This window comes from Symphalangus syndactylus, chromosome 16 (assembly GCF_028878055.3).
Source record: "Symphalangus syndactylus isolate Jambi chromosome 16, NHGRI_mSymSyn1-v2.1_pri, whole genome shotgun sequence".
NCBI classification, from domain to species: Eukaryota; Metazoa; Chordata; class Mammalia; order Primates; family Hylobatidae; genus Symphalangus; species Symphalangus syndactylus.
Genome location: NC_072438.2, coordinates 44,794,873 through 44,809,011, shown reverse-complemented (window position 1 = coordinate 44,809,011; position 14,139 = coordinate 44,794,873). Strand labels below are relative to the sequence as shown.

The 14,139-nt window shown below is 44.0% G+C and overlaps 1 protein-coding gene across 12 annotated transcripts in view; it reads right to left on the bottom strand.

The window, feature by feature from the left end:
• The window catches only part of TBC1D1 (TBC1 domain family member 1), a 248,220-nt gene that overhangs the window by 57,759 nt on the left and 176,322 nt on the right, over positions 1 to 14,139 (bottom strand). The window contains exon 1 of one of the 12 annotated variants that reach the window (XM_063619791.1): positions 3,914 to 9,056. The exons of the other annotated variants lie outside the window; for them this stretch is intronic. Coding sequence (XP_063475861.1) covers positions 3,914 to 3,947 — 34 coding nt within the window. The 5' untranslated portion in view covers positions 3,948 to 9,056. Of the gene's footprint in view, positions 1 to 3,913; positions 9,057 to 14,139 lie in introns of those variants that run through there. 12 annotated transcript variants of the gene reach the window in all.

Below are 14,139 nucleotides of genomic sequence, written 5' to 3'. Positions count from 1 at the left end.
AGGGATTGGGACTCAGCTCCTTTAAAGAGTTTATTCTTAAATTATGCAAAACTATCATAAAACTTCACATATACTTCATATATAGATATCTGACACTTTCATATAACTTTCTACATATAAAACCTTATAAGAAACATATCATAAGGTGCTTATCCCTCCCCTACCTTCCTGTGACCAATCATGCATTCAATTCATCACAGAACAGTGATGAAATAAAACCAAGCTCCACCCCTAAGGAGACAGCTGAGCAGGCCACCTTCCAGGTCTGTGTGCCAAGGGGTCAAGGGCAGCCTACAGGGTTGCAAGAGTGCGGAGGGCAGCTGCGCAGGCCCAACCTCAGAAGAGATGATCCCAAGTGAGACGTTCATGGGGGTGGGGAGGGGTGGGAGTGAGGAAAGGGGAAAGGTCCAGTGCTGAGTTCTGACGCATGACTGGGAAGGAGGAATGCCAGAGATGGGGGGCAGTCCCACCTTGGCAAGTGCGGGAATTAAAAGAAAGAAGCACGATGAATTTGATGACTGCAAGTAGTTCCCCACGGGGCCCAGCGAAGGGACAGGGAGTGCCTGCAGATGGTAAGAGGTGGGCTGGGTCAGGTGGTCCGAAGGAAAAGGGCCTCCTGTGCTGGGCAAGGCCACCATCCTGACCACACTCTGAAGAAGAGGTGAAAAACAGCAGAGAGTGCGTGGGCAGTAACCACGTGGAGTTACCCTGGCTGCTGCCTACACTTAGCCCTCTGATCTCATCCATGTGGATTTGTTTTAAAAGGTGTCAGACCACCCAACATTGGTCGTTTACATTGTTCACTCTGTGATTACAGCTGCTGGTCAAACCTACTCAGCTTGGACCTCACTGTGGGCACAGAGGTCAGGACATCTGACCACTCCCTCCAGCAGCACATGGGTCACAGCTGACAGAACCTAGACCATGAGTTCAGTCTACAGGAGAAGTTGTCAAAATGTGGTCCCCACACGAGCTTCAGCCTCAGCACCACCTGGGAGCTTGTTAGAAATACAAACTCCTGGTCCCACCCCAAACCTACTGGATCAAAAACTCGGGGTAGATCCAGCACCCTGGATTTGAACAATTGGGAAATTCTAATGCACGCAAAAGGTTGAATCTCTGGCATTTGGCGTTCAGCACTTTTTTAGCCACTTACTTTACGTTATAGAGTTACCTTAACTGGATGTTTCACATTATGTGACACTAGGGAACAAAGGTACCTTTTAAATACATTATTTTAAATTAATTAAGCAATGACTCTACCCATTATGGATGGATGACCTGACCATTAAATAGAGTTTTAAAATGTAATATAACTTGCTTTTTTTTTTTTTTGAGATGGAGTCTCACTCTTGTTGCCCAGGCCGGACTGCAATGGCGCAATCTCAGTTCATTGCAACCTCCGCCTCCCAGGGTTCAAGTGATTCCCTTGCCTCAGCCTCCCAAGTAGCTGGAATTATGGGTGCGCACCACCACGCCTGGCTAATTTTTTTGTATTTTTAGTAGAGATGAGGTTTCACCACGTTGGCCAGGCAGGTGACGAACTCCTGATCTCAGATGATCTGCCCGCCTCAGCCTCCCAACGTGCTGGGATACAGGCGTGAGCCAGCACACCTGGCCTATCACCATGCTTTTCAAACACCAGTCAAATCATACTTTTATCTTTGTCAAAGGCAAAGTTCAAAGCCAAAGACTGAACTAAATACCATTTTCTTAAGAAATGTATTAAGGGGCCGCTCCCTACTAATCCAGATCAACAACCCACACTATTACAGCAATAACAAATTTCCTTCCAGAAAACTTCCAGATCTGAACATAGTCAGAGACAGACTGATGACTCACCTAACATAAACAGAAAAATACACTACTAAAAGCTAAGATCACGATTTCTCAACCCGCATCATTTAGGCATCTGCAGAAAAGCAGCTCATTACAACCCAGCTTTCAACCCCTCCAACATGGGAGCCTCCCCTCCAGCCCTGGCCTCCTCAGCCCAGGGTACTCCGGGCTGCCACACCCTGCCGAGAAAGGTGGGCTCAGTATCTCAGGGCCTTTCTGCTTCTGTTTCTACTGAGACACGGTGAAAAGAAAAGCAAGCCAACTTCTTCACCCTCAAATCTCCCCTAACAAAGTGTTATGAGGGTCAAAACTAGACCTGGAAAGAGAAAAGTGGCTGCGTTACAGAGAAACAGCTTTTAACTATACCCTGTGAAGCTCTGGTTGCAAAGTCCATGCAGGAAGCCAGGGAGTGGAGAATGGAGCTCGGGATGCTCTAATAAAATCATAGGGACTGGGTGGCTTAAACAACACACATTTGTTTCTCACAGTTCTGGAGGGGAAGTCCAAGATCAGGGTGGCAGCACAAGTGTATTCTAGTGAGAGCCCTCTCTCTTCCTGACTTGCAGAGAGCTTCCTTCTTGTTGTATCCTAACAGGGTGAAGAGAGAGGAAGCTCTGGGGTCTCTACCTCTTTTTGGAATGACAGTAATCCCATTCATGAGGGCTTCATTCACACAATCTCATCTAAACTTAATCACCTCCCAAGGGCCTCCCTTCAAACACCATAACACTGTGCATTAGGGCTTCAACTTTTGGGGGGACACAAATGTTCAGTCCATAGCAGGAGCAAATCTGATTCCAAGCTACCCCATCCCTAAAACAAAGCAGGTTTAATTCAACGTTTTACAGAGCCTCTGACAACTTCCCTTTTAAAAAAGTTCAATCTGTACCTAAGAAAAAAGGAGTATGTTTAAAGCCCAGGAAACAAGGCTTTATTACAATGGAAAGGCATGGGATGGCCTTGAGCTGAGCCTCAATGGATTGGCACAATTCAGAATTTTTTTGAAGTGGGAGGGGAGGCCTGGGGGTGCCAGAAAGGGATTTGTTTGAGCAAAGTCACCAAGTACTCTGGCTCAGAGCTGTCCTTTCTTTTGAATTCACAGCACTTGCTTTCTATATCATTAATGTGGCCACCGACCTGTGCTGCTGTGCGGCACCTTTCATCTTTGCTGTTCTTTAACTTTAAGCCAGGTCCTGGGATCGGACTTGAAAGTGGACTCTAGCATCTGGTCTGCTTTCATCCTGCTTCCTCACCCAGACTTCTTCCTTGTCAACACAGGACAACCTGACCTACCCCATCGCAGGAAGCAGATTTAGAATAGTACTTCCAACCCACCCCAGTTCCACTGCACCAACCCAGGGCGACACATAACATGTGCTTCCAAGTCCCTGGATTATCATGGAGTGCAATGCCAGCACTTGACATAAAAGCCCAACATCTAATTAAAATCGCTTGAACATCCAGAAGACAAGGGAGAGGGGAAAAAAGGATGACAACGGCTCCCCAGACTCAAGACTTGAGAAATTACAGGCTTTTAATGTAAAATCAGACAAAATGTATTGCAGGCAAAAAAAAAAAAAAATTAAGGTTTTCTGAAAGAACCAAAAGTCAAGGTATAATTTCTGCCACATGACATTTATAATATAGATGGGCAGATTTCATGTGTTTAATTTGTACTTAAACAATATTTATTAAGCTTGGGATAGAAAAGGATCATTTTATCCTGATAAGAGTTTCAACCCCAAAATTATTAAGGTTTATGCCACAAAATAGCATTTGCATCAATAAAAGATAACAAAAACCCTTTAGGAATTTTAAAAGACTCTTCTCCTCAATAGCTGCAGCTTTCCAATTCAGAACCTTGAACTTAGTAGATGCAGCATTTCCCCATCCTTTCTTCTCTCTTGGCAGCTGTCTTCCTTACTAGACTTGTATGTTCCTTTGTCTAGCATTTGATCCACTTTCAACCCAATACCTAGAACAGTGCTTTTACATACAACTGCGCACTCAGTATAGTTGTATGTTAAATAGCATGCAATACATCTATCTCATGTCAGAAGCAGGGATATCTTACCTGCAAATTTTAGATCCTCATTAAGAGCTATCATCCTCTGATGATGTGATGATAAAGGCTATTGCAGAAAGAACCATCCCAAGCGGTAGAAGGAACAGCTATTACAGCCACTGAGGTCTGAAAAACGGAACCTAAATCTGAGTGGCAGCCAGGAAACAGGAAGGTATGAGCTCCACTGTGGAAGGAGAGAGAACTCAGGTAGAGGAGCCTGGAATCTGGAGTGACTGGTAAAATAACACAACAGTGGCACAAATGGCAATTTCAAGAAAAGGAGCCCAATTTTTCCCTCTTGGGCCCAGGAGATGGTTTTTAGATATGTTGGCTGGCTGGGTTTTTTTTTCCTCCTGAAAAAAGTATTTTAGTTGGTGGCAGAGAAACTGTAAACACTAATATATCTATCTATATATTTATCTAAGGAAAAAAAAGTTACCTATAATCCTACCTCCCTAAGATAAGCATTCTTGATATTTTCATATATTTTCTCTCTGGTCTATTTTTGGATTTTCACTCTATGAATAAATGTAACTTCCATTCTATATTCTAGGTTTTCATCAGCAGTGTGTCGTGTGCACCTCCAAGGTCTGGAACCACCCTTAAGACATCAATGGGATGCAGATGCTGAAGTGCCTAAGTGTGCCCAAGTAGGAATAGGACTCAGAAGACGGGTGCAGGAGGATCATGACCCCAGTCTCATATAAAGGAATCAGGGCCAGACATGAGCACTTGGGATTTAATGTGGTTTGGCTATGTCCCCACCCAATTCTCATCTTGAATTGTAGTTCTCATAATCCCCATGTCGTGGGAGGGACCAGGTGGAGATAATTTAATCATGGGGGCAGTTTCCCCCATCCTGTTCTCATGATAGTGAGTTAGTTCTCATGAGATCTGATGGTTTCATAAGGGGCTTTTCCCCCTTTTGCTTGGCACTTCTCTCTCCTGCTGCCATGTGAAGGATATGTTTGCTTCCCCTTCCACCACGATTGTAAGTTTCCTGAGGCCTCCCCAGCCATGCTGAACTGTGAGTCAACCTCTTTCCTTTATAAATTACCCAGTCTCAGGTATGTTTTTATTAGCAGTGTGAGAACGGACTAATACAGGACTCATCTCCAGAGAAGTACCATTGGAAACTATTCAACCAGAGATAATCAACGAGCAAAGTGCCATCACAGCTCTGTAATTTGCAGAGAAGAGCTGGTTAGACATTTAGTAGAATGAAACATGTGACCAAGGGAAAAAAATAAAAAGAGAAAGGAGGAGGAAAGGTCCCAGAGGCATGTACAGCTGATTGTCAAAGGCATCAAGAAAACCCTGATGGGGGTTCTGCTTGCACAGCTGTCCTGAAGTGAGACTCTGTGACCTGGCCAATGACAAGAGATAAACTGCTATAGGCTCCAGTTACAAACTTTGCTGCCCTCCACCCTCCCTCCTCTCATGCATCTGTGACCAAAATATCTAACCCCACCCATCCCATTATACAATGCTTATCTGGAAGTGATCTGAGGCCAGAATCCATTAAAGGAAGCCCATGACTTAAAAATTAGGAAATACTTTTGTGCTTTGCTGAGGAGAGGGGATGGGGAAGTCCTCACGATGAAACAAAAAGTTTAAAATAGTGAACCAATTCTTCTCCCAACCCAATACAATGTTCACTGAGTTATATGTGGAAATGTGACCTTTCCACCTGGAAAACCCCAGCCTCACTGCTTTCCTTTGAAGGGCCCATATCCTGAAAGAAATCAACTTGGGAAGTAGCATACTTTTTAGGTATCTATGACTCTTAGACAAGTGGGGAACTCGGGTTTTAGTTGTGTTAAGTTTCAGGCTTCAATGTTCTCATGTAGTAGAAAATGAAAACAGACGATATGATCATCAAGATCTCTTAAAAGTCAGTACACTGACATATATTTACAATCCCAATAGATTTCAAACACTTTAATCTGTTTTATGACTTAAAGTGGACAAGTTCAAATGCTCCTTGAAAACTGTTTTTGTGGTAAGCAAATTTCTTAAACATTACCACAATTTACTTGGACTAAAAACGTCATTAAAGAGGTAATATTTCCTTTCAAAAGTCTCTACTTACTGTGGCCATGCGCGGTGGCTCACGCCTGTAATCCTAGCACTTTGGGAGACCGAGACGGGCGGATGACAAGGTCAGGAGTTGAAGACCAGTCTGGCCAACATGGCAAAACCCTGTCTCTACTAAAAATAAAAAAATTAGCCAAGTGTGGTGGTGCGCACCTGCAATCCCAGCTACTTGGGAGGCTGAGGCAGGAGAATCATTTGAACCCAAGAGGCAGAGGTTGCAGTGAGCCAAGATTAGGCCACTGCACTCCAGCCTGGGTGACAGAGCAAGAATCTGTCTCCGAAAAAAAAAAAAGAGAGAGACTAAGAAAGTCTCTACTGATCATAACTGAATATGGCAAATCCCAGCACACACAGCTTCCATTTGGTATCATTAAGAATCAAGAGTTGTTACATAGGACCAAATATTCAACCCCAAGACAGAAAGAGGGGAGGCAGGAAAAGTCGGCTGCTTTGATTAAATGAAGTAATTCAGTAAAAAACTTGCATATTTACCACTCCGAAGGAGAGATACTTTTCTAAACATCCAGGCCCAACACAGAAAATCGAGTGCTGCACACTCAGCTTAAAAGTTGTGCCTTAAATTCTGAGGGCCAGCACAGGGGAAATCGATCCTTCCAAGCCTGGTCATTGTGTGCTCAGATGGCCACACTTCACCTCGCTGCACTCGTCGCTTTCTGGGACATCGTGAAAACTGCATGTTGTTTAACCTTGTGCTGGGATGATTTTAAAGAGTGAAGCATCTATGACTAACTTCTTTACAATGATTCCCTGTCTTTTGTCTCTCCCTATTATGAGTTTTGCAAAGAACCTTCCCCCAAAGCCCCCAGTGCCTGCTTTTCGGTATGGTTGGTTAGAGGTTTTTGCTGTCCCTCAATTCAGAGCCAGAGCTGCCCAGTGAGGTGTGCACCTGGGATGGGGCAGGAGCATCAAGCTGCTGTCTCAGGAACCAGGTTTCCTCTGGCTGTGACTTCAGGCTTTTACATGCACTTTGCCAAAAAGCTGAAGCCATTGTGCAAACCACCAGCAGCACACTATCCAGGAGGTTGAGAGAGATCCTTGGCAACGTGACCATCCTCCCTCTGCCATAGTCTCTGGTCATCCAAGAACATCCTTTTTGTTGTCTTAAAAGTCCACTGACATTAAAAATGAAGGCAGCCAGGCTGGATTTCAAGAATGGCTGCCATTCATTGAGGAGGCTCTTTTTACTTCCTTCAGCCCTTCTTCCTTCCTTCAGACCCCTATTAGGAATGGACCGGCTGCCTTCTCCTTACATAACAAGCTCCTGTGGAGTGAGTGCTTCCTCACTGACTGCCCCAACACTCTTAACTACAAGGTGGGGCTATCATTACACTGGCATTACACCGAAGAAACCAAGGCACAAATGGGACGCGCAGCTGCTTTTGGTCAAAAATGGAAGGGCCATGATTTAAGTTCAGGCCAGTCTGATTTAATAATCCATACTCAACAGCAGAAAATCAAATAACTCAATTAAAAAATGGGCAAAGGACTTGAGACTTGAAAAGACATTTCCCCAAATATGAAACATAAATGGCCAACCAGGACATGAAATGATGCCCAATCACATTAACCATGAAGGAAATCAAAACCACAATGAGATATTACCTCACACTCACTAGGATGGCCATTATTTTATAATAAAAACTTACATATTTACCAGTCCAAAGGAGGGATACTGTTCTAACCATCCAGGCCCAACATAGAAAATCAAGTGTAATCCAGAAGATTGATCCAGAAAATCTGCAATCCAGAAGATTACAAGTATGGATAAGGGTGTAGAGGAACTGAAGCTCTTGAGTGCTGTTGGTGGGAACGTAAAATGGCACAGCAGCTGCAGAAAACAGTATGAGGGTTACTCACAGAACTACACTATGATCGATCCAGCAAACCCAGTTCTGGGTATATATCCGAAAGAACTGAAAGCAGGATCTTGAAGAGACATTTGCACACCCATGTTCATAGCTGCAGTATTCACAATAGCCAAAAGGTGGAAGCAGATGAATGTCAACAGATGAATGAAGAAAATGTGAAATATACATACAACAGAATATAACTCAAAAAAAAGAGGGGGAAAAAAGAGAGAAATCCTGTCATATGCTACAACGTGAATGAACCTTGAGGACATTATGCTAAGCGAAATAAACCAGAAATAAGAAGACGAATACCGTATGACTCTACTTATATGAGTTATCTACAGTAGTCAAACTCAGAGAAACAGAAAGTAGAACAGTGGCTGCCAGGGGCTGGGAGGGGGGGGAAATAGGAGTTGTTTATTGGGCATAGAGTTTCAGTTTAACAAGATGAAAAATGCTGCAGATCCACTGCACAACAATGTGAATATACTTAACACTACTGAACTTTATACTTAAATATGGTTTAGATGGTAGTATTATGTTTATGTCTTTTTTTTACGATAATAAAAAATTTTTTTAAATCTATACTCTTAACTGTGACACTACACTGACTCTCCAGCCAATCAGGCCTTTCTGAAATTTACATGACACTTTTTCCTCTCAAATGGGTAAAAGCCATTCACAGAAATATACATTATGATGGGAGTTATTAACCAGCACTGAGTTTCATTTTATTTTGCCTCATGACATACCAAGAAAACAAAAGGCCACAGGCCAAAATGCGGCAACAGAAAAAAGCTCACGGGGTCCACATTTAAAACTCTGGCCTCACAGAAAATGTGGGTGGGCAGGAAAGAGTCATGATGTAAATGAAGCTCTGTGATTCCAAGGATATCCTCCCAAAGGTCATACCAATTCAAAACATGAAATCAGAACATTCCCAAACCCTGCCTCTCTGCCATACAGACGTGTGTGTCTCTCTCTCTAGGTCTACATAGTTTTCTGAGGGCTTGCACTTGTGCCTAATTCAGGCCCAGGCTCTCATTCATTATGCAATACTGCCTCTGACGAAACAAGACAGTTACTGCTAGCCCCATCTCACAAAGGAAGGAACAGGGGTGGGTAGCAGTCCCAAAGTCCCAGGGGAGGGAGACTGCTGTGGCACCAGCAGCCCAGACCTGCCCAACCCCAGGGCTCCTAACCAGGCTGCTCTGCAGTTGGCCAACACCAGGTGCTGACCCTAGACACTATTGCTAAATACAGTGCAAATCACGGCTCTGGGGGGTATGGTCTTTGAGCCTCAGTCTTCTCATCTGTAAAATGGAGCACTGGATTAAGAATCCCTTTTCTAACATAAAAGGCTCCAAATAATCTATCAAAAATATCAAGTAGAATTTATTGAGCTCCATAGACTCAGGGTATTACGAGAGATTTAAGCAAACAAAAGAACCTTTTCACCCTGCCATCTGAGAGTTTTCAGTGTGCCAGGGGCTACAGAGACGGAACCACACCACTTCAGGAAGAGTAAAGCAGCAACGGCATGAGGCAGAAACCATTTCTGCCCTACAGTGGGTAACACAAGGACAGATCACAACCGAAGTAGCTGTGGCAGAGGGCTGGAGTTTACACAAATATGGGGTGACCTAAGGCTAACTTACCTCTTACAACTTCAAAAGCAGGTTTTAATTGTATTGGACGAGTAATGGGAGAAGATAACTTTGATGTCTTTTAAACCATCAAATATCGAAAAAAAAGATATAAAAATGATGGGCTTTTAAATTTTTTATTAAATCCATTCCCAAACTATTCCTGAAACTATAAATATAACAAACCGAAATTTTACTTCTGCTAGATCCAGAGAAATGTGGACTCTCAACAAGCATTAGGCAACACAGTGCTTTGGGACACTTGGGGGCTCTTTCCCAGGGGTAGGTGGGGAGCGGGCAGGAAGTGACCATGGATGGCAAGGCTTCAGAGGCACCTGCAGCTTCAGCTGCCACAGTAAGAGCAGGGACAGGAGGGCCAAGAACAAAAGAAACCCTTCAGACAATGGCCTCTGTATCTCTACCCTTGGGGGCTTGATTTCTGCAAATCAAGGGTTCCATGTTCTCAGCTCAAATCACTGGTCATGCCAAGTTGAATAACCCCATAGAAGAAAAGGGGAAAAATCCCCAATCATTTGTAGTTCCAGCCCACAAGAGAGAAGCAATTTTAAAACTGAGTCCATTTCCAACAAATCTGAATACTGGTTAGCATCATGACTCACAACGGAAGTATGTCTCCATCTTAAACTTCTATGAGAAGATGAGGTTTTCTAGAAAGACTAAATGTACTTCAAATGTTTCTCCCTTAATTAGAAATTAGTTTTTTCTACCAAAAAAGTCACTACAATACAAAATTGAAAGAAAGAAAGAAATTGAAAGAAAAGGCAAAAATATCACCTATCACCACATCCTCTTGCCACTTCTGTAGAATATCAATGCTCTCTTTGTATTTTTTCTCCATGTGTATGTTTTTTTTTTACATACTATAATCTCAGTAGATACAATAATTTTTATAGAGAAAATGCCCACTTTTGGTAAATATTCCAAAATCATATACCCCTTTATACAAAAGAAACCAAGCACCATCTATGACCTAAACTCTGCACCAGGCCACTGTCCTCACCAAGCTTAAACTAGGATTTAGATATGAATCCCAAGTGTTTTCCATGGCTTGGCAAGATGTGGGTGATGCAGGAGCGTGTGAGGCCTCCCCACTGCCGCGTCATGCCAAAGGTCCACGTGGGAACCTGGCAACAGCTCTTTAGTCTCTCCTCTTCCAGGGACACCTGGACCATCTTTGGTTGTGTAGTCAGCCACATGACAACTATTTTGCTTTAAGAATCCCAAATTCTTATTACAGGATAAACACATTAATCAAATGTTGATCCTAACAGAGGGATCTTTGACAGAAAGTTAGCCAGCTATCTGAGCACTTTAGTAATAAGAAATTCATGCCACTCACTCATGCACAATTTCACCTACTTTTAGATCACCACTAACTGTTACAAAGTTAGGGATTCTCATTACTTTCATTGTCCTGGTTCTGCCTTCGGTTGACAAGCAATATAATCACCAAGAACACACCAACTTAGGTGGCTGGAGGCTATGCCCTCCCCTCCTAGCTCTGACCCTGCTCCACACCTCCCACAGCCCAGATAATGGCCTAGGACAGGGGTGGCCAATCTTTTGGCTTCCCTGAGCCACAGCAGCAGCAGCAGAATTGCCTTGGGCCACACATAAAATACACTAACAATAGCTGATGAGCTGTTCAAAAAAAAAAAACAAAAAAAAGAAAGAAAGCAAAAAGAAAAAAATATATGTTTTAAGAAAGTTTACAAATGTGTGTTGGGTTGCATTCAAAGCTGTCCTGGGCTGCATGCCATCCGCAGGCCGCGGGTTGGACAAGCTTGGCCCAGGGGTTCCCTGATACCACGGTGCTTCCATACTTCTCCCACCTCTCCCTGGGTAAGTGATCCTGAGCTGGGCCAATCAATTCTCCCTCTTGAAACCTGGAAGAAAACACAGATTGGCAGCCAGGTACTTGGGTGCCCCTGAGGCTAGCAGGTCATACAGATCTGGGGGCTGGCGTGACTGCACATAGTAATAAGCAAGCTGGGTGAGGGGGTGTGCAGAATAAAGAGATCGAGAGGAAAAAAAATTACATGGCCTCAAAGAGAGATCCAGAGAGACAGCCTTGGTTCCTGACAACTTCCTAGTTCCCAGCCTTTACCCTTATCTTGCTGTTTAAAAGCCTCCTTTTGATTAAGCTAGTTTGAGTCATTTTTTGTTTCTTGCAACTAGGCAATCATTGGCTGAGACAGGCTCACATGCATCTGCTTCCTAAGCTTCCTAAGCATTCCCAGAGCACCGCCTACAGGTAGGGGGCTAAGAAGGTGAAAACAACTTCCTCTTGCAAGGAGCTGAAATCTGATAAAACAGGTGAGAAGGGAACATAATCAGGGAAAACAAACAGGTTGGTGATACTCAATCAGGTATGGCTTAATGGAAAGGGAAGTGAGTGAAATGCACAATCAAGATTCCAGTCCATTCTACTGCTGACTGTATGACCTTGCCTGTATGACCTTGAGTGGACCCCTTTCCCCTAAAGCCTCTGTTTCTTCTTCTGCAAAACAAGGAACCTGAATACATGAGAGTCCGCACTTGCTTTTAGGATTCCTTGAAAGCATTGGGCTCAATAGCTTTTACATATCCAGTAACACTAGTTTTAGGAGCAGTGTGGGTTGTAGAAAATCTTGGCTGCCTGAAGTTTACTTCTTTAGTCAGGAGACAGTACAACACAAGCACCACCCCGAAGGCTGATGGTGCCACATTTGTGGTTCTGAGTGACAGAGCTGGGGGGACTGGAGATCTCAGAGTTCGCCACCTTGAGCAGCGTGTCCAAGAGAACTTTCTGGGACAAGGGAATGTTCTAGAGCTCTGCTGTCAATATGGTAGCCACTCTCACAATATTGCTGAATGTTCTTGAGCTCTGCTTACAATATGGTAGCCACATGTGGCTCTTGAAATGAGGCTAATGTGAGGGGCTACATTTTTATTACATTTAAACATAATTAGTTTGTATGTAAGTTTAAATAGTAATATGTGGCTGTTGGTTACTGGACAGGATAGCACAGATGCGAGGTTGAGATAAATAACCCCAAGACACAGTAAGAAGTTCTCCATCAGGGGCATACACAAAGCCATAAAACATCAGGCACAGAGAGGCTGACTACGCCTGAGGGGTAAAGAGAAGACATGGTGACATCCAAGTGGCCTGAGAGGATGAGGAGAAGTCTGTCGCTGTTAATGCGCTGTGGGTTTGGTGTGGAGGGGAGAAAATGAGCAGGAGGAGCGTCCTGGGCAGAAGGAAATGATCTATGCAAAGTCATGGCTGCCTGAAGAAATAAAAGCTACCAGGGAATGCTAGAACATTGCATACAGGCAGAATCACTATCTCCCTGCCTCTGGTGGCTGCACGTGACCAGCCAGGTAACTCGGTTTCAGATAATGAGACACATGGAAGTACACTAGGGATTTCTGGGACAGTTTTGCTCTCTGGATATAGAGGGGTCACTCTTTCCTCCTTGATATTTCCTGTTTTGTTCTGCTTGGAACTGGAGGGGAAGCCAAAGGTGAAGGAATCCAAGCGGAGGAAGCAGAAGAACAGAAGCAGCCAAGCTCGAGGGTGTCACCACGAAGCCCAGGGTCCAGCTCTGCTCTCTCATCATCCAGACCTCTCATCAGGCAAGAACAATCCCTCACTGGTACATCAGTGTATGGGCAGGCAGACACAGTCTCTAAATGATGTGAATTTTTGTATCTGGAGGTGAAAGCCTGGAAAATGTAAAAACGGCAGGACAGAGAAACCTGGGGCATGGGAGGTGAGGAGGGCCATACCCGCCACCCACAGTGAATGGAAACTCAGTGACTTTTCATACTACAAGAACATCTGGTCTAACTGTATGCAGCCTGCGGTACACTGGGACATGCGCCATGCGTGGCTGAGCCTTCAGTGTTAGGGGAAACAGAAGAAAACTATCAGAATGTAGTCCGTGCGGGTTTCTCTGAGGGAGAATGAAGAACTGAAACTTCTCTGGCAAGCAGTGCCAGGAAGAAACACCGCTTTGTCAGGAAAGGTATCCCCACTGACGGCCTCCAATCTACAACCTGCAATCTGAATCCTTGCCAGGCTGAAGAAACCAACAGCTCCTGTTTTGTCTCCCACCCCTCCCATACTGCCTTGTCTGCAAGAGAAAACGCTGGTACCAGAAAGAAGGAAAGCCTTCCCCTGGCAACTTTTTGAGGAAGATGCTACTGCAAAATAAAATCCTAAAAACCACACCAGCTGTGTACACCCATAACTTCTCATCACCAGAACCGCTCTTCATCGAACATTCTCCAGCAAAAGCACCTGAACAGGAAACAAACCATAATAACTTCAACTTTCCGTGAAAAACCTCTCATTCTCTCAAGTATAAAATTCATAGTTTGGTACTAGAAATCATTTTCAGAATTATATAAGACCATAATTACCATGCTCCTACTTTGGTAAATAGTGTTTAAAATCTTGGCTGGGAGCGGTGGCTCATGCTTGTAATCCTAGCACTTTGGGAGGCCGAGGCAGGCAGATCACAAAGTCAAGAGATAGAGACCTTCCTGGTTAACACGGTGAAACCCCATCTCTACCAAAAATACAAAAATTAGCTGGGCGTGGTGGTGTGTA